The sequence below is a fragment of the Dromiciops gliroides genome, chromosome 1, assembly GCF_019393635.1.
Source record: "Dromiciops gliroides isolate mDroGli1 chromosome 1, mDroGli1.pri, whole genome shotgun sequence".
Classification (NCBI taxonomy): Eukaryota; Metazoa; Chordata; class Mammalia; order Microbiotheria; family Microbiotheriidae; genus Dromiciops; species Dromiciops gliroides.
This window is the reverse complement of record NC_057861.1, coordinates 101,592,146-101,612,692: the sequence shown is the minus strand read 5'-3', so window position 1 is coordinate 101,612,692 and position 20,547 is coordinate 101,592,146. Positions and strand designations below refer to the sequence as shown.

Sequence of the window (20,547 nt, the reverse complement as noted above, 5' to 3'; positions counted from 1 at the left end):
TCACAGCAGAGATCATAAACACTTCCTAATTCTGCATTTTGGTGCTGATTCCAAGCAATAAATCATCAAATGTGTCCAAGATTAGGAGCAAAGAGGGAGCTGGTCCCAGCGTGCCACTTTCCCGCATGCTTCTCACAATTCTGATTTGCCCTCATCTAATGTGCTTTCCACCTTCCCATGTCTAGTTGGAGCTAGAAGTGAGGCCTTTGATTCTGTTTGCAGAGGTGTAAAGTGCTAACAACCCTCTTTTCTCTGAGGGTTTGCAGAAGGCCTCATTTGAGGTCTTCAGAATCCTTGGCCTGGGGTTTACTCTTTAATCAAGTTTTTTGCCCAGCAGCTGTGTTTACCTCAGCTTTTATTCCTCTTTTAGAAGCCAAAATATTTCAGCTTTTGCATACACGATTGTCGTGCCCACAGTTATTTCCTCCTGTTTTGCCTTCTTGCCATCCCCTAATGAAATTTCCCCTAAGTCTAACTGTCCATGCAGTTGAACAGTATGTGTGTCCACTCTGGTTTCTGGAACCCACAAACTGAGCAGCTGACTAAGAAATGCTTATTCCTTAGCAGGCCTGGCAAATGCCCAGTTCTCTGAATCAGAAGTATTTCACTTAGTTGTTCAATCTTCACTGCCCTTCTGACTACAGACATACCTATTCATACAAAAAACCCCCAAACAAACCCCCAAATGCTAATACAGATGGCTGAAGATCCCTGAGCAATCAGTCAGCTTTGACTCAGTTTCTTTTTTGATTGGACTCAGGAAAAAAGCATTAGTGAGACTTGACAGATGTAGTATTGGGCTTTTCTCTTGAGGATTAGTGTTAATTGTTGTAGAAAGGTCAAGGATACATATTGAAGAAAAAAAGGGCCTTCGGATGAATGGTTTAAGAGGTCAGGGGTCCATGGGGGATGGACATTCTGAAGGTGTTTGAGAATGGAAGTCAGGTTTCAGAGGTTTAAGGAGTAAGTGCATTGTGAGGCAGAGAGCTGCCAATCTTGTTTTTAGAAATTTGTTAGGGAAAGAAAAGAAAAATACAGGACAAAAGCTTGAGGGATTGGCAGGGCCAAAGGACCCCAATATACAAACAGATTTGCCTGTCATTTCATTGATTCAACTGTTCCCTCCAAAGATGCAGATTGCAGTCCATCCATTCCTCTTCATCCTCTATGACTCTTATCCATGTTCGTCCCAAAGTTCACCACGGAGAGTCTACCCAACATGCTGGAGGCCATCCATCACTTTTCCCTGACATTAGCAGTATACTCACGGAGCTCTTGGGTTGTCTACTTGTCATCTATTGGCTTCATCACATAACTAGCCCATCTTCTCTTTTGATTGTTTCCCTCACGACAGCTTTGATCACTGCTTCTCCAAGTTTCTTATGTGTTATGTTGCAACCTGTTCATGTCCACCATGCCCCTCTCAATTGCCTCCTGGGATACTCATTTTCAATTAGCAGCCCATGAAATAAAGGTCAAGGGGAAGGATTTTTTGTAGGCATAGGCACAGGGGAAAGAGTGCAGAGAGAGAGGGACAGAGGTAGGGAGGGGAGAGGAGGGGAGGGAAGGGAAGGGAAGAGATAGAAGCTTGAGGCAGACTGAAACAAAGGAGCAAGGTTCTAGAAGAGATGGGAGGGGATGGAGGTTACAGGTGACAATTACGAGTTGGTAGTTTCAATTCAATAGACCTTAACCATTAGAGAGTCAACTAGCATTTATTAAGCTACCACTATGTGCCAGGCACTGTGCTAAGTACTGGGACTATAAAAGTCAGTCACTAATCTCAAAGAGCTCATGGTCTAATGGGAGAGACATGTAAACACTATGTACAAACAAAATATAAACAGGATTGACTGGAGATTACAGGCACTAAAATTAAGAGAGATGAGAAAAGGGGTCTTGAAAAAGGTGGGATTTTAGCTGAGGCTTGATGGAAGCCAGGGATGGAGGGGTAGATGAGGGAGAGTTCTAGGCATGGGGGACAGCCAGTGAAAATGCCTGGGGTAAGGAAATGGAATGTCTTGTGGGAAGGACAGCAAGGAAGTCAGTGTTACCAAATCTCAAAGTACACGGTGGTACTGTAAGAATACTGGAAAGATAGGGTCAAGCTATAGAGGACTTTAAAAATCAAATGGAAGATTTTATATTTGATCCGAGGCAATAATACATTTGATTGAATAGAGGGTAACATGGTCAGACTTGAACTCTAGGAAGATCAATTTAACAGCTGAGTAGAGGCCAATGTGTTTCATTTAATTTCTTTCTTTCTTTTTTTTTTTTTTTTTGGCGGGACAAAAAGTGACTTGCCCAGGGTCACACAGCTAGTAAGTGTCAAGTGTCTGAGGTCGGATTTGAACTCAGGTACTCCTGAATCCAGGGCTTGTGCTTTATCCACTGAGCCACCTAGCTGCCCCAATGCATTTCATTTTACTGGAAATATTTAAGTGATTGCTGGATGTCCATTTATCAAGAACATTGCAGTTGGGGATTCATGATTCCACCTCTAGATTCTGTGGTCTCCTACCTTTATGATTGTTCATGTCCTTCAGTGGCACCTCATCTTTTTGACTCCTCAGTGTGAGAATTTCTCAAAAGGTTACAGAATCTCTGGGTTAGAAGACACCTTGAAAGGCAGCCAGTTGAATTTGTTCCTACCTATGAATTCCTTTTACTTACTGTATATTGACAGTTATTAGCCTTTATTTATTTATTTGCAGGGCAATGAGGGTTAAGTGACTTGCCCAGGGTCACACAGCTAATAAGTGTCAAGTGTCTGAGGCCGGATTTGAAGTCAGTTCCTCCTGAATTCAGGGCTGGTTTTCTATCCACTGCACCACCTAGCTGCCCCCTAGTTGTTAGCCTTTATTATATAACATAAGACCCTGATCATAGGATATCTACGGATGACGTATTGAGTAGAATTTTGTGATATTAAAACAGGTGCACTTTTTTTAATTTAAATTTTTATTTATTTATTTTTGTGGGGCAATGGGGGTTAAGTGACTTGCCCAGGGTCACACAGCTAGTGTCAAGTGTCTGAGGCCAGATTTGAACTCAGGTCCTCCTGAATCCAGGACTGGTGCTTTATCCACTACACCACCTAGCTGCCCCAACTTATTATTTTTTTAAAAATCCCTGTTTGTGACCTTCTCCTTATGTGTTTAGCCTAAATCCTAGGACTTCAAAACAGTATCATTTCACTGGGTCATTGGTGGGGCTGCTATGAAAGTAGTCAAGCATCCTTTCATATCTGTCATTCATTGCACCTCAGGAGAAACTGGTCCTCTTCTCCTTTCTCTCTCATCTTTAGTGCTCTCAAGGGTGAGAAGCAGCTTTCATTATTACCTGTCTGGGCCACACGCAATATCCTCCTAGATCACTCACTGTGCATTGACTCTCCTCCCTCTGATCCACCTGCATACTTTTGCCAGAAGGGTTTGGATCCAGTTATCTTCAGTTCCTCCCTTCTATCTTGAGGAAAATTTCTACTTCGCTGCCTGGTATTCAAAGCCCTTTGCAATCTGGCATCACCCTACTTTTCCAGTTGGATCTTACATCATTATTCTCATTGCACTCTAAGCTCCAGACAAATTAGATTACTTTCTATCTCTGAATAGACATTGCACTCACCCTCCTCTGGGTTTTTTCTTATGCTGTTCTCTCTGCCAGGAACGCTGTTCCTACCTCTCGTTTGCTTTAGAAATTTTGAGGCCTTCTGGAGGGGTTGCTTGACCTTGGCTGCATAAACGTGGGTCTTTCACGGGGCACAGAAAAGGCACCATTTTGTTGGTCTTGTCCGAGTTTAAAGACTCAGAATCTTTAAAGACCTAGTGCTCAGTTCTTCTGAGTGATCATGTAGGTCTGGTTTGATTTCCAGACTATCCTAGTAGAACTAGGGACCCTGGTAGACTAAAATGGGTCCGGAACTGTCTAGGGGTTTGTATTCACTGGTTTCACCAAGGGGTGAAAGCAAATTCTCTTACTGATTACTGGGGAGAGCCCAAGGCAAGAGTTCTTGAAGATTCCCAAATAGGCCCAGGCCCTAGAGGTCTGAACTTGTGTGTACTGAAGGTTTGGCATATGTAGGGGATGTAGGTGATGGCATTGAGGTCTGGCCTTTGTCCATCTGACATTCACTGGAGTGTTAACAGCATCAAAATAATCTCTGTGAGGATAAATCATAAAGTCATGGTCATTCCCTATCATAAGGTATATTTATCATTTAATTGGCAAAATCGGGTCAACATGCATTTTAGTCCCAATTAGGACAGTGACAATTTGTTCTAATTTGGGGGAGTGTGGTTCAAAGTAGGACCAGGTGAATTACCCAGGCATTTAACACAATTCTCCATTTTGCTTTGGCATTCAATCATAACCAAAAGATAGGGTTTTTGTTTTTGTTTTTTTCTTTTACTTAGCCAGTGTTACAGCATAGTGTCTGGCACATCTTAGGTACTTAATAAAGGCTTGTTGATGGATTGGTCTGTTAGGGAGTGAAGGTTTTGTAATTGATTAGTGAACCAGGGATTTGGTTAAGTCAGCCCTCCTCCCTGCTGCACACCACCCTCCAAATCCATCTTTTGACTGTAGAATATGATTTGAATGGGGAGACATTTCTCAAACTTGCTGAATGATGAAGCGATTACAGTTACTTTAGATCAGGGATTCTTAATCTGGGGTCCATGGACAGATTTCAGTGACTCCATAAACTTGGATGGGGAAAAAATGCATCATTTTTATTGACCTCTATCTGGAATTTGGCATTTACTCCAATTATTTAAAAACATTATGCAGAGAGGGGGCCCATGGGTTTCACCAGACTGCTGAAGGTGTCCATAAGACACAAAAAAAGGTTAAGAACCTTTGTTTTAGATCAAGCACAGATTTATAGTTAGAAAGGACCTTAGACTTCATCTGGTTCAATCCTCTTGACTTTACAGAAGAAGAAACTAAAGAGAGATTAAATAAATTACCCCAAGCCTTCTCCAAGTTCTCAGCTCCAAATTTAGCAGTCTACCCACTGCACCAAACTGACTCTTAATTTCATGGTTAGTTAGAAAATTCTGTGGGTGTTTTTCTCATGTGGCTTGGCTTGACTCACCTTATTGGAGGAGTCAGGTACACTGTATTAACCTGTATAGTTCAAAAAATCTTTTGGGTCATCCAGGTGGGTATTCTCTATACTGTGGCTGGCTATAGCCCATCTCTACCTTCCTTGTACACGTCCTTCCCTATATTCTCAGCATATCTAAGCAAAATGCTGGAGGCTTTCTCTGCATCAACCTTGTTTCCTACATCTAACCAGAAGATTGTAGGAACTGGATGGGGCCTTACAACTCATCTTGCCCAACCCTGATTTTGTAGGTGGGGACAATTGAGGTTAAGAGAGGTGTGGTGACCTTTCTGTAATAGGAAATGTTACCATCAACTTACTATTAAAATTGTACTAACTTGTCAGGCCTAAAAACAATTATCTAGACCAGTGGTATCAAACTTAAATAGCCTACTAAAGTGTATATAAGGGTCCCTGTGGGAAATGACTTAGAAAACCACATATTAATATATTATCTACATTTTATTATGTTGTTTATTTTGTTAAATATCCCCCGATTGCATTTTAATCTGCTTCAGGCCATGGGGGTATTTGCCCCCTCTGGTCTAGATTGTCTGCACTTTCATAATGCCCTGAGAAAAATGGGACAAAGTGGCAGTTTTCATGTTTCATATAGGCTGATGTATCAGTTATGCCATAGCAAGGTTTTACCAAAGAAGGCTGAAAATGAACTCTCCAGTCTATGTCCCCCAAAGCACCCTTCAGTTGAGTTCTTTATTTTCTCTAGCTAGAGAAACTGTTGCCAATAATAGCTCAAATATTTTTATGTTTTAAAATGTACCAAATCGGGGGCAGCTAGGTGGCGCAGTGGATAAAGTGCTGGACCTGGATTCAGGAGTACCTGAGTTCAAATCCGACCTCAGACCCTTGACACTTACTAGCTGTGTGACCCTGGGCAAGTCACTTAACCCCCATTGCCCCAGGGGAAAAAAAAATGTACCAAATCCTCTATAACCCAATGAGGTACATAAGATCCTGTATTAAAGAGCTGGAAGAGATCTCTGTAGGCCATATAGTCCAATCCTTTGATTTTATAGATGAGGAAACAGGCCCAGAGATGGGAGTCAACTTGCTGAAACCCCTGATAGGGTCCTAGACTTAAGAGTGGCAGGGAACCTCAGAGACTATTCTAGTCCAACTTCCCCTCATTTTACAGATGAGGAAAGTAATGATGAGTGAGGTGAAGCTACCTGTCCCTGGTCACACAGAATTGGGATTAAGTATCAGGGCTGAGATTTGACCCCAGGTCTCTTGCTTCTAAATTCAATCTTTACTAAACCACACTGCCTCTCTCCACTCAACAAAGGGGCAGGGTTCAGATGTTTGGGATCAACTGAGAATATGTTTATTTAAAAGCAATTTTAAATATTTAAAAAAGTAGAAATGAACACATACAGTACTGGAAAAAAAAAACTGTCACATTAAATACCTGTGAAATGACAAGTGTACTGATGTTTGAGCTTTAACATTCAGATGAGAAGTTGAAATTTAACTGGTGGCATGACCAGATTGAGTTCCTATACACAACATGTGGATGTTCTAGGCAATAAAAAAATAAATAGCAATCGCCGTTCAACAGTAAAATAAGACACATACTATTTGCAGAACATACTTTCCCCTCTGGGGGAAAAATAAAAACAACTAATTAGCTATTTTTTTTTGTCTATAAGTTTCCATACCTCCAAAATACTATGTCGTGTACAAAATTGCAGACAGTGGCTCACTGAGTTTAGGTACAATATCTGATTTAAATTCAATCAAGATCATAAAAGGTATCCTGACCTAGTTTTCCTATGTCCCACAGTAATCTGGAATACAGAGAACGTCAGTTTCTGACGGAAACATTGTCTCATTAAAAAAAAAATATTAATAAGCCTAGAGATGTTCCTTTAGAAGAGGTGACAAAGAACAGAATTGACTCCATGGGACTTTGCACATGTAGTCTTTATAGGTTTGGTTGTCATCATTTTTAAAACCAGTTTATTTTAAGATCACCTGAAAATACACTAGACCACAAAGATCATTAAACTTGTTCTTTAATGTAACTTAAAACACTGTATAAGTCATATGGAATGCTAAATAAACTCATGGTTTCTTTCAGAAACCCAGTACAGCCAACATACTGAGGTGAGTACTACTGTAGAGTAGACATCGTTGGGTTTGTTTGCTCCTGGTATATTTGATTTGGTTTGGGAATGAACTCCTGTCATCATTCAATCACAGGACTTAGGAGGGACCATCTCATTTTATAGATGTGGCAACTGATGGTCCAAGAGATAAAACAACTTGCTCAAGGTCACATGGTGAATAGAAAAGATGGGATTTAAACCCAGGTCTTCTGACTCCAAATCTGGTGCTCTTTCCACTAGACCACACTTGTCTCCTAAATCAAGGGTCAGACTCACCCAAAGTTACACAGCTATTGAGTATCAGAACGTGGACTTGAATCTGCCTCTTGACTCTAAAGTCTAGGACTCCTTCTGCTGTACCAAGCTGCCTTTTAAGTCATGACACCAATGAAGAAATTGTTTTTAAAATAATTTTCTGATAACAGCTGATAAAATAATTTGTACATTTCTTCACACAAGTTTTATTAGGCCATGATTGAAGTTTCTGTACTAACCATTTACAGAGAACTACATTAATATTCACCGAGCACTTTCAGCTAGGCTAAATAGACTCTTCTAAAGGTTTTTGTTTGGAGTTGTGCTTTTGTGAAACAAAAATTTCTCACTAGCTGCCAAGACTATCTGCTTAAAAAATATTAGTTTTATATGCCACTGCCAAAATAATTTAAGCAAATGGAACGCCAGAACCACACGAGAGAGACTCAGAGTCAGACGACAGTGGCAGCGATTGTAGAGTAAGACTATCGCATTCTGTTCCACAATGAAGAATGAAGTAAGGAGGAACCAAAATAAACAGACGTGTCCTTAATGATCTAATAAACCGCTGGAATGAAAAGAAAATTGAGTGCAGTGAGTTCACTTCAGGAAATGTATTTGGTCACAGTGCAATTCATAGCAGCTTTTAAGACCCCAGTTATGAATCAACTAGAAGGTGATGGGTGTATTGGCTAGTGTTTTGAGTGGGAAAATTATTATCTGGAACTATAGATTAATGAAGATCGCAGGCAGAAAAAGAGGAGTTGCTACTGGAAGTCTCCAATGGATGACTTGCAGAAAAGGCAGCCTCTTGAAGAATCTGTGTCCAAAAATAAGGGATATAATTTGAAATCAGTGAATGTTCAGCTTTGACAAGGCTGAGGACATCAACTTGTAATAGAATATGTAAAGTCATTTCCCAAGAAAGCCAATTAATTGACTATAAACCAATACTGTTGTGATCTTATGTTTCAGTTTTAATCGTAATCAAAATTTAAAAATAAAGCTAACATTGTGTTTTAACTTAGCCATACTATTCCTTTATAAAAGGTAAGTTTCAGGTAAGCTTCTAAATGCATGCATAATGTAAACACTAATATTTTCTAGCAGTCCTTGGTTATTGAACATTTAATGAAAGAGACCTTTAGGAAACTGTACTTAGAGATTTTAAACTTTTGCTAAAATCATCATGGGGTATATGTTCTTTTTGCATCATGAGGTAATATCACAGGGGCACTAACCATGGAATGGTATAAGTTTACCATTCTTAAACACGAACTAGGCTATGAGCATCTTAATATGCCATGGAGAGCTGGAAGGTCGGTGAACATTTGTCAGAAAGAATAATACTTACATGTAACTGAGCACTTTCTGTAATAAATACCAAAGTGGGTTTCATAGCTGTAAACTGTATACACTGATAACTGCAGGCTCGTCTGTAATGGATGTAAATGGTTTGCTTGGAAAACAGAATCTAACTCTCCACTAATTTTCTTTTTTTAGTCACATAATTGAGAATACTGAATTGTTAGGAACAGAGTCCATTCTATGCACTTCAACAGTTGATCAAGACCACCTCTATTTGGAAAGCTAGAAGTCCATAGACTTTTGTTTGTTTTAAACAGCATAGACAGAGATGTAAGTGCTAGATGCCAAGGATGGCTTCAGCAAACCCAATAAGGCGTGCCAGATTCCAAGGCTCCCTTAATACTGGCAAAGGCGGAATAACGCAGTATATTTACAATACATAATATAATTCACCTCATGAGGTGACCTTAAATGAATTTCGTATAACAGCAGCTATATACACATTGTGCACAGGATTACAAGGAGGCAGCAGCCGTCTGTCTGCTTTTGCTAAAAAGCCCGTCTTGCATGTATGATGTGCAATGCTCAAAGATTCGCGTTTTGCTAGTCGGACAAGATGTGTACAAAGGACACAGGGAAGACCCCCTTTCTCTCTGGATGTCCTTCAATGTGCCCGATCTGTAGGGAAAGAACATACAATAGTCAGGTGGGAAATTCTGTAATTTCTACAACCAGTAAATGATTGGCTTCTGGTCCAGGCCACTGACTGCACTGGGGGGTTGAAGAGAAGCTTTCCTCAGGATGGAGAACCCCTTCCCCAATGTAGAATAGCAACTTATCTCTAACTGAAAGTCTTAAAGAATTTCAGAGAATCAAATAACTTTAAAGTTAGAAAGGACCTCATCATGTATGTAGCCCAGGGATCCTTAACTTGTAGTCTATGAATTTATTTTTAAAAATACTTTGATAAGGACATTACAATATAATTGCTTTTCTTTGCGATCCAAACATTTTGTGACTTTAAAATATTATTCTGAGGGGTCCATAGGCTTCAACAGAAGGTCAAATGAGGACAAAATTGAGGGGAAAAAAAGGTTTACAACCTCTGACTTAGTTTAGCCTATACACAAAAGGAATCCCTCTCATAAAATACTCAACAAATGGTCATCTAGCTCCTGCTTGAATACCTACAGGAAAGGGAAGCTCATCACCTCTCAAGCAGCACATTCTACCTTTATACAGTTTTAATTGTTGGCCTCTTGGCAGCTGACACCCATTGCTTTCTAGGGCCTGTGAGACCAAGTGGAACCCCTCCTTCACGTGTTAGCTCTTTTTAGTTTCCCAGTGCACTGAGAAGTTAAGACTTATCTAAGGTCACACAGCTATGAGTCAGAGGCAGCACTTGGATCTAGGTCTTTCTAACTACAAGGCCAGTCATCTCTCCACAATATCACACTGCCCTAAGTAAAAGATGGTGCTGTAAAAATTAAATACCTGAGTCAAAGACATAGAAGTCCTCAGGGTTTTATTTACTCTATCTTCCTCACTTTATGGAGGAAGAAGAAACTGAGGACCGGAGAAATAAAGTGACTTTTTAAAAAAAACAGACATTTATTTAGCATTGTAAAGTTTGCAAAATCATTTACATGTGATACCTCACTTATTCTACAGAGAGAAAACTAAGGCCCAGAGGGGTTAAGCTATTTGCTTATGGTCACACAGCTAGTAAGTGTCTGAGGTGTGATATGAATCTAAGCCTTCCTGACTTCAAGTCTAATACTCTACACCCACTAAGCTATATTGCCATTTGCCCAAGATTACACATAAAGTCGGTCTTCCAGACTGAGCTAGAACCTGGGTCTCTTGACTCTCAGCCCAGTGCTTCTTCCTCCTACCCTGTGTTCCACAATGGCTCATGGAAGTCTCAACATATGCTGTGTAAACCACTAACTCGGGGCTTTGTGCCATTCCTTTCTTAGGGATCTAGTTAATGCAAAGAGATAGGCATTCAGCAACCTGAAAAGCAGAAGGGTGGAGGAAGAGGAAATATGGGTGTTCGCTTAAAATAGGAACTCTATCTTGTGTTACTCCATATAGGGTGATGGGTTAAACACAGAGAGAGATTCATTTTGGGATGTTACTTACTGATGGGTGCTTACTTACCTCACAGGGTTCCTGTAAAGAAAATGGCTTAAAAATCATAATGTCTCATATTTATAGAGTATTTTAAGGTCCACAAAGTGCTTCATGAAGATTATCTTGAGCCTCAAAAACTTTTCATATCCCCTTTTAACAGATGAGTAAACTGAGGGCTAGAGATGACTCAGGGTCAAAGATCTAGTTAAGTGTTGGAGGCAAGATTTGACTCTAAGTCTGGAACTTTGTTCATTATACCTAATAATAGTATCTCCTAGCTTAGCACTACTGAACCACTGTGTTATCACCTACATGACATTCATACCTTTGACACCAGCTATGAGTTCAACCTTGCTGGGCTCGGTTTTCTCATTTGTAAAATGGGAATAATAACATTAATAGCTTCAAACCTGGCCTCAGACACTTACTAGCAAAGTGACCATGGGCAAACCACTTAACCTCTGTCTATCTCAGTTTCCTTAACTGTAAAATGAGGATAGTAAGAGCACAGGATTGTTGTGAGGAACAAATGAGATATTTTAAAAGCACTTAGAACAGTTCCTGACACAGAGCAGATGATTAATAATGCTTGTTCCCTTCTCTCTCAAAGTTTGCAAAGTCCTTCCACAGCACTCCTGAGAAAAAGTATTTTTGGTGCCACTATAAAACTGAGGCTTAGAGATGGGAAGTGACTCAGTTGGGCCTCAAAACCAAATATCCTAGTGCTCTTTTACCTGCTTGCTCGCTTCTCTCTCTCTCTCTCTCTCTCTCTCTCTCTCTCTCTCTCTCTCTCTCTCTCTCTCTCTCTCTCTCTCTCCAGGGCAATGAGGGTTAAGTGACTTGCCCAGGGTCACACAGCTAGTAAGTGTCAAGTGTCTGAGGTCAGATTTGAACTCAGGTCCTCCTGAATCCAGGGCTGGTGCTTTATCCACTGCGCCAACTAGCTGCTCCCACCTGCTTTCTTTCACTCAACTCAGTTGTAAGAAAACTGCTTTGTAAAGTAAGAAGCTTCATGTTAAACATAACCTGCTACCATTATTCTTCATCCTTATTTGGCTTATCACATAGAGAAAGTCTAATATGAATGAAATTGAAAATGAATGAACAGAAACAATGAGATAGGTTCTTATGAGAACTTGAATTTACATCCTCAGCCCTCAGTATCTTCTAAGGACCGTCAGCTAGAAGCACCAGTTTCATGACTTGCAAGAGAAAAATCATTGCTTACCCACCCTGGTCCCTTGTGACCTAGACTTAGACATTCCTCTTTGTAGGAAAGGAAACCATGAACACTCAGTTCTGTCAAAAAAGAGGAGGCCCACCTAAAAGCAACTGAAAGGTGCTTTGGCAATAAATGTCAGTTAATTAGTCCCTCCACAAGAACTTTTTCATGTTTTGTTTTGAAATGAGAGAAAGCTTGTTATTATGGATAAGTTATCTCAGCTCAGCTATAATTTTCAACCAATTCATGTGACTTCTGCCTACAGACATGCTCAAGTCTTCCTCATCCTTAAAGAATCATCACTTGACTCTACCATTTCCTCAAGCTTATTCTCCCTGTTATTTTCATCAAACTCCTGGAAAAATGTGTCTCTAGACATTATCTTTACTTTTTCTCCCCTCACTCCTCAATCATGTGAAAAAAGGCTTCTAATTTCCATACTCATTAAAATGTCTTTCTTTAAAGTATATCTTTTAATCGCCAAATCCAATCATCTTTTCTCAGTCTTCATTTTTCTAGACCTTTTTGTAGCATTTAAAGCTGCTGACCACTCTCCTTCCTCAGTAGGTTTTTGAGACATTGCTCTTTGGGTTCTTTTCTTACTTGCTCAACTTGTACCTTTTTTGATGCATTGTTTGCAGCCCACTCCCTAACTGTGGGCTAAGTCCTCAGTCTTCTTCTCTTTCCTATCTATACCTACCTCTCCCAGGGATCTCATTAACTCCTATCAGTCCAATACATCAACAATCATTTATTAAGCACTTACTATGTGCTAAGCATTGTGCTAAATGCTGGAGACACAAAAATAGTCCCCATACTCAAGGAGTTTACATACTAATGGGGAAGACATGTATATAATGTATACATACACCATACACACTGAGGAGAAAGAGTCTTAGTTGGCTACAGTGAGGTGGGGGGGGGGACTGGGAAAACTTCCTGCCTTTAAAAATTTTCCAGAAAAAAACCCATAAATTTACTATATTTCACTTTCTTGCATGAAAAATAAACTTTATTTAAGAAAGCCCATCCCAAACAACTTTACTATGAACATGATATGACTAAACATCTTGAAAGTATTCCTTTTCAAAGAAATGATGTTATAAAGCACAGTCTTGAAAGAGGCTAGGGCTGTCAAGAGGTAGAGATGAAGAGGGAAACCATTCCTGGTATGGGGGAGCAGTCAGTGTAAAGGCACGGTCACAAAAAATGAAGGATAAGGAAGTGCAGCTTAGTGGCACAGTGGATAGAGCTCCTACCCTGGAGCCCAGAAGACTTGAGTTCAAATCCAGTCTCAGATACGTCTTAGATGTATGACCCTGGGTAAGTCACTTCACCCGTTTGACTCAATTTTCTCATCTGTAAAATGAGCTTGAATGGCAGCTAGGTAGCACAGTGGATAAAGCCCCGGCCCTGGATTCAGGAGGACCTGAGTTCAAATCTTGCCTCAGACACTTGACACTTACTAGCTGTGTGACCCTGGGCAAGTCACTTAACCCTCATTGCCCCGCAAAACAAAACAAAACAAAACAAACAAACAAAATGAGCTGGAGAAGGAAATGGTAAACTATCACAGTATTTTTTACAAAGAAAACACCCAAATTGGGTTATGAAGAGTCAGACTTAATGACTGAAAGAAAAAAAAAATGCGTGTAAGGAACACCTAGAAGGCTGGGATAGCTGAAAGGCAGAGCCAGTGCAGGGGAGTGTGTTAAGACTGGAAAGGTCCAAAGGGCCAGCCCCTCATCTCTGAGTTATCCACATCTCCTCACTCACTACATCCAGTCAGTTGTAAAATCTCGTCCATTTGACCTCATTACAACATTCCTGACCTCTGTCCCCTTCTCTACTCTCAGAAGTACTACCTTAGTACAGTCTCCTGAGACATCTTTCCTGGATGACTGAAATAGCCTCCTCATTATTTTCCTTATCTCCAATTTCTCTCCCCTTTCCAATCCAGGCTCCATAGCTCTCAAAGGGATATTTCTAAAGTCTGGGTCTGATCCTGCTCAAAAAAGTTCCAATGGAGTGGCTTCTTATAATACCTCTAGAATGAAAAAAAAAACTATTGTTTGGCTTTTAAAACTCTTTGCCTTTTGGATTTGAGTCCACTTTCTAGGGCTTATGATACATCACTCCCCTTCACAGATTCTCCAACTGGGTCCCAAGCAGTGTGAATAACGAATCTGGGGAAGCGGTCACATGCATTGGAATCCGCATTTTTCTAAGTTTTCTTCTAAAATTTCTCTGCGCTTTTGCAGAGATTGTCCTTCCTACCCAGAACATACTCCCTCTTCTTCTCTTGCTGTTGGAATCTTTAGCTTGCTTTAAAATTCATCTCAACAGCAGCATTTACATGAGGGCAGCTAGATGATGCAGTGAACAGAAAGCCAGGCCTAAAGTCAGGAAAAACCTGAGTTCAAATTTGGCCTCAGATGAGTTATGTATGTGACTCTGGGGCAAGGCACTTAAGCCATCTGCCTCAGTTTTCTCATCTGTAAAATGGGGATGATAATAGCACCTACCTCCCAAGGTTGTGAGGATCACAGGACATAATAATTGTAATGTGCTTAGCACTGTGCTTGGCATGCTGTAAGCACCATATTCTCTACTTTCTCTCTCATATGTATATGTATGTATAAATCACACAGTTAATGTATTATATATCATGTATAATATAATGATCACATATAATATATTAAGTTAGATATTATTATGACTATGAAGATGAAGACTTTTGTGATCCTCAAAAGCTGCTAGTGTCTCCACACTCTGAAATCACCATGCATTGAATTTGTATATATTTTACATTTGTTAGAATGAAAGCCCCTTGTAGGCAAGGACTTTTTTTCCTGGTCTTTGTATTCCCAGTGCCTAGCATGCAGCTATGCATGGGCTTGCTTATCGCTTAAAGAAGCACCATACAGTGCCAACAGAAACACATGGTTTTCTGTACAGGCACAACACACAGACCCTACATCACCCTAGATAGGACTATTTTGGGGTGACAGAAGGTTTTTATTGCAAATCAGGAGGCTGTCGTGTTGCACGCATGAGCACTGAACTGCCTTTTCTGACCATTTTCATAGGAAAGAGAACTTGGCACTACAGAAATTCTGCTAGGCAGGCATGAAATTAGATTGCTAAGGAGCACAGGGCCCTTCTTCTACAGGAGTAGAAACTTGCCTCTGGGACCTCTTTCAGGCTTCAAAGACACTACAGTATGGGTAATTACTATTCTGTGTTTAGCGAATAATCTATCTTACTCACTCCATACAAATTAAAAGCAGGGTGTTTAATAGGATTCACATGACTCCCCAAATGGTTGCTCTATTAGATGAATGATACGATACCAGCAAGTGATAGCAAAGTAGGAGTCCAGAGAAAATGACCGCTGTGGTATAGAACAAGCCCAGGTGATAATTCTATAACCTTTAACAAGACCAGGAGACATGGGGACACTTACCCACCACTCTTGATCTTCTTCACCAGTGACAATAATCACTTCTCCTTCTATGAATGTGAGCTCATCATCATTATCGGCCTGACAGTCATAAATAGTCTTCACTCTCCTTACTTTGTTCTTCCCCTTAAATAAATAAAATGGAATTTTAGCTGGAAGAGTCAGATAAAGAGAGAAGTGGGATGTGGTGGTCCATTATCAATGAACTTGACTCACTGTCTTTTTTTTCCCCCTTGTGAGAAAGTAAACACTGTAGAGACAGAATCTGGCTTCACCAAAGATACAAAACACCAAGATAAGTCTGGTCTTTGTCCTGCCTCCTTCCGTCCTCCCACCCCCACCACTATGCCCAGCAACATCAGCTTGTTGAAATTATAGAACCATCTAAAAATGCTTCAGGAAAAGATGATGTCGACAGAAATGTGCAACTTCTGCGTATTTAATATAAAGCGTTAACGATTTCATGAGTCTCAGGAAAATTGTCTTTACCAGGAAGAAACAGGCTAGTTCAAAACAAGGGAAAGGAAGCAGCTTGCCTCTGCTTCTTCACTAAGATTTGGAAGGATTTACTGTGTTCTGCTTCATTTTTAGTTTTCCATTTTTGATCAATTCTGATTTGGGTTTTTTTTTGGGTAGATTTTCTGTCCTCCTATGCAAACAGAAACAAGGAAACAGAGAAATCTAAATATGGGTTCTAAATATGGTCCCAGCTCATTGGCCAACTCAATTTATGGAAAGTGAAACCAAAAAAGGAGTTCTGTGTGAATTCATAGTGTCTATAGAAACTGGTGAGGGATAGCTGAAAGGTCAACTAACAAATAATAATGATGATGATGATAATCATAATACAGTGCTTTAAGGTTTAAGAAGTGCTTTGCAAATATCTCATTTTGTCCTCACTACAACTCTAGATGGTAGATGCTATAATTATTCCATTGTATAGATGAGGAAAGTGAGGCTGATAGAAGGTTAAGTGACTTGTCCAAGGTCACACAGCTAGCTAGCAAGTCTCTGAGACTGAATTTTACCTCAGGTCTTCCTGATTCCAGGCCCAGCACTCTACCCACTATGCCATCTGACTGACTCTTTCTTGCATCCCCCATTATAATGAGAACACATCCTAAATAAGTGGTCACATTGTCTTGCTTTCCTAATCATTTCTTTCTTTTAAGCCACTTAAGGGTTTTGCTCTCACTTTCCACAACACTGAAATGTGATCATAAACTCCCAATTATATCTGCAATTGGATACTTCTTAGAAGCATAGATTCTCAAGACTCAGGAAGGAAAAAAAATAGTCAGGAAGGGCCTTGGAGCTCAGACTCTCAGAATTTCAGAGCTGGAAAGGGCCTTCTCTTTGTGGAACAATATGGTACAGTACATGGAGCACTGAACTTAAGAGTTAGGAAGACCTGGGTTCAAATTCTATATCACTCTGGGAGAAATCACTTAACATCTGGGGGCCTTAGTTTCCTCATATCTAAAATGAAGGAGTTGGACCCTATGACCTCTCATGTACTTTCTAGATTTAAAACTGTATGATTCCCCCTCCCCCCCCAAAAAAAGGGGCAGCTAGGTAGTGCAGTGGATAGAGCACTGGCCCTGGATTCAGGAGGGCCTGAGTTCAAATTCGTCCTCAGACACTTTACACACTTACTAGCTGTGTGACCCTGGGCAAGTCACTTAACCCCAATTGCCTCACCAAAAAAAAACCAAACCAAAACAAAAAAAACTGTATGATCCCATACCCTCAGAATCTAACTAGTCAGCACATATCTGAACAAAGCCCCCATCTCTGCATCCCGCAAGTAGTCCTCCACCCACAGCCTGAAAAGCTCTAGTGAAGGAGAGCTCATTCCCTCCCTCCTGAAACCAGCCATTCCACTTTTGGATAGTTTTAATTGTTAGGAAAGTTTTCTTTATCTCAAACCTAAATTTGCCTTTTGGCAATTTCTACCATAGTCCTTCCTTTTGCCCTCTAAGGCCAAGGAGAACAAATCTAATTTCTCTTTTCTGTCTAAATTTTCTCCTCTCTTGTGACAAATCAAATCTCTTCCCCCCGCCCCCAAATACATGAAAACAGCTTTCATGTCCCCCTCCCCACCACGAACTATTTCTCAAGTATATTTCACCAGCACTGGTTTCTTTAGCCAATCTTCACAGGACTTGTTTGGGAAAGGCTGTTTTGCCTCATGCAAGAATTTGTAACATCCCCTAATGAATGGCCAGCTAACTTGGATACATGATTTTGAGGTTCCATTCCCCCTCCCAACTTTATACCCAACTCTGGTGATTTACTCACTGTATTAATTTTTCTGGGAAGTGGCACTGGTGTCTCTGGCAGTGTGGGCGTCAGGTCATTGGAATCTTCTGAGGCTTGCTTTTGGAGAGTCTCTCGAGACTGGACATTTGGAGAGAGATCCATAGTGTGGAGTTTCTGATTTACCTCTGAGGGCTGGGTCTTCGGCGAGCTTTCTCCAGCTTGGGATTTAGCCAGCAAGTCTCCTAGTTGTGGCTTTGGGGGCAGGTCTTTTATTTGTGGTTTTGGAGGTAAGTCTGAGAGTTGTGGCTTGGGTGGCAAATCTCCTAGTTGTGGCTTTGGGGGCAGCTCCCCTGGTTTAGGGGGCAAATCTCCAATCTGAGGTTTAGGGCCCAATTCTGCAGGCTGAGGTTTGGGAGGCAGGTCTCCAGGCTGTGGCTTCTGTGGGAGCTCCAGTGGTTGGGGTGATTTCTGAAAGATTTCTGGGGGGACATTGGATTTGTCTATGGAAAGATGATGGCTGGTTTCGATTTTCCTTAGTGCCACTGATAAAAGCAAACAACAAACAGGGAATTGGTCTTAATATCACACCATACAGAGAAACCCTAATTTCCACCTATGACATTTATCTTTTCTCAATCTTAATAGTATTCCCCCTCACCCAGTTACATGTAAAGATAGTTTTCAACATTCATTTTTATAAGATTTTGAGTTCCAAATTTTTCTCCCTCCCTTCTACCCAAGACAGCAACCAATTTGAGATAGGTTATATGTACAATCATGTTAAACATTTCCACATTAGTCATGCTCTATCTATTATCTTTAAAAGGCATCCACACTTTAAATACCATTTCTCTAAATTGGACAATTGGTATTGGGGCACCTTCAAAGTGAAGTGACTCTCCAAACCTCGACTGAAGGTGTGTTTTTTGAAAGATAAAAAACCCTGAAGCTTGGCAGGCATCCAGCTGACAATCCAACTGACCTTATAAATAGTTCAGGTAAGAATGATATGTCCAAACTATCTACAGATTTAATGGCTGAAACTGAAAATGTGGATTTGTTGACTGAAAAGGAATGGTTAGGAGATGACAGTGTAATGCTGAGAGACAAGAAAAAACAAGCAATTCTGTCTATTTAAACAGCTAATTGATGGTTAATATTTTACTCGATTTGGGTTTTGTGCTTAAGCTACTTAATAAGAAGACTGGGAATAGCACACCTGGCATGGCTGTCCTTGAACATATTTCATGGGTATCTCTGCCTAACTTTCACTACATGAGAGAAGGCTTCAGAATATGGTGAATGAGAATATGGTGTCGTTTTTACTAAGTTAAACTGAGAAATGTACCCAGAGAGTCTCCTTGAATAATTAAGATTGAGAGGTTCTCAGTATGAAATGAAATTATTTTTATATAAAATCATGACACAACGAAAACTGGTCATACTGTCACTGCAAGAGGCATTAATACTTTAAAGTGTGACATACACTGTTCCACAGGTATAGTACATGTGCCTTTCAGCGATCCATCAGTAAAAACACTATAAAATCAGAATACCTGCTGACTGACCTACCCAGTGCTTCCATAAGGGATATTAACCTAGAATTATGTAAAGGGTGATGCAGGAGAAGAGGTATATCTAGTTAATCTTTTGCCTAGACAGTTTTTTAAAAAATTAAATAAAAAAATAGGTTTTCTCTTCCTCCTACCTCCACCCATCACTGGAAAGAAAAAAAGAAAAACAAAACCCTTGTAATAAATTGCAGTCAAGAGTCCATCACCTTTATGTCAGAAGGTACTTATCATGCTTCATCATCAGTCTTCTGGAATCACGGTTGGTGAAACCACAAGTAAGATATTCATGAATGAAAATTCTTCAGCTTCTTTGTAAGGGCAACTTTCTGGATATAGATAAACATCTAGATAAACAATGGAGGGCTAGTGCAGTATCTTAGGGAGAACGCTGTACTTGGAATCAGGAGATTAGGTCTGGTTCCAGTACTTGTGTGACCATGAGCAAGTAACTTAACTTGTAGGGAAGGTATTTAAATCTCTTTGAGCTTGTTTACTCATCTGAAAAATGGACACATTAAAAATGCCTCTCCTACCTACATCTCACAAGCTAGGTATGAGGAAAGCATTTTGCAAGCCTTAAAAACCTGCTATAAATGTGAAATATTGCCTTTATCATTCATTATTATCATGGGGCAAACAGCTCCTTTCATTTCTACTGAGACAGGGCCAGTGGCACTGGCACTTTGAATGTGGTTTTCTTTTTCAGTTCCTTCCTTCCCACACTGCTGAAGTTGGGGCCTACCTGGCTTCTAAACATACCACAATTTGTCAGAATGTTCTAAAAGAGAAAGACCAGTACTCCCACATCATAGCTTTCAAAAATGAGACTGGAATGTGACTCTTGCAAATGAAAAGTTTGTTCTGTAAGGGGAAGACAATTTGGTAAAGGAGTTGAGGGGCCTCAGTTCAACACAGAGGTGCCATTTTACATAGGACTTTCTTCTTTTGTTGGGACCATACGTGTACTTATATCCATATATGTCCACATATCCTTCCCCTTGGGTAATGTTGCCTTATAAGAAATTTAAATATGGCTACCAAAACAAAGGCCATTATATATATATATATTTTTTTTTAGGCAATGG

General features: G+C 40.2%; 1 protein-coding gene across 1 annotated transcript in view; it reads right to left on the bottom strand.

Moving 5' to 3' along the window:
• Window positions 1–7,131: 7,131 nt before the first annotated feature.
• Window positions 7,132–20,547, bottom strand: part of ASAP1 (ArfGAP with SH3 domain, ankyrin repeat and PH domain 1) — a 375,367-nt gene continuing 361,951 nt past the window's right edge. The window contains 3 exon segments of the mRNA XM_043965620.1: window positions 7,132–9,483; window positions 15,630–15,752; window positions 17,928–18,430. Coding sequence (XP_043821555.1) covers window positions 9,409–9,483; window positions 15,630–15,752; window positions 17,928–18,430 — 701 coding nt within the window. The 3' untranslated portion in view covers window positions 7,132–9,408.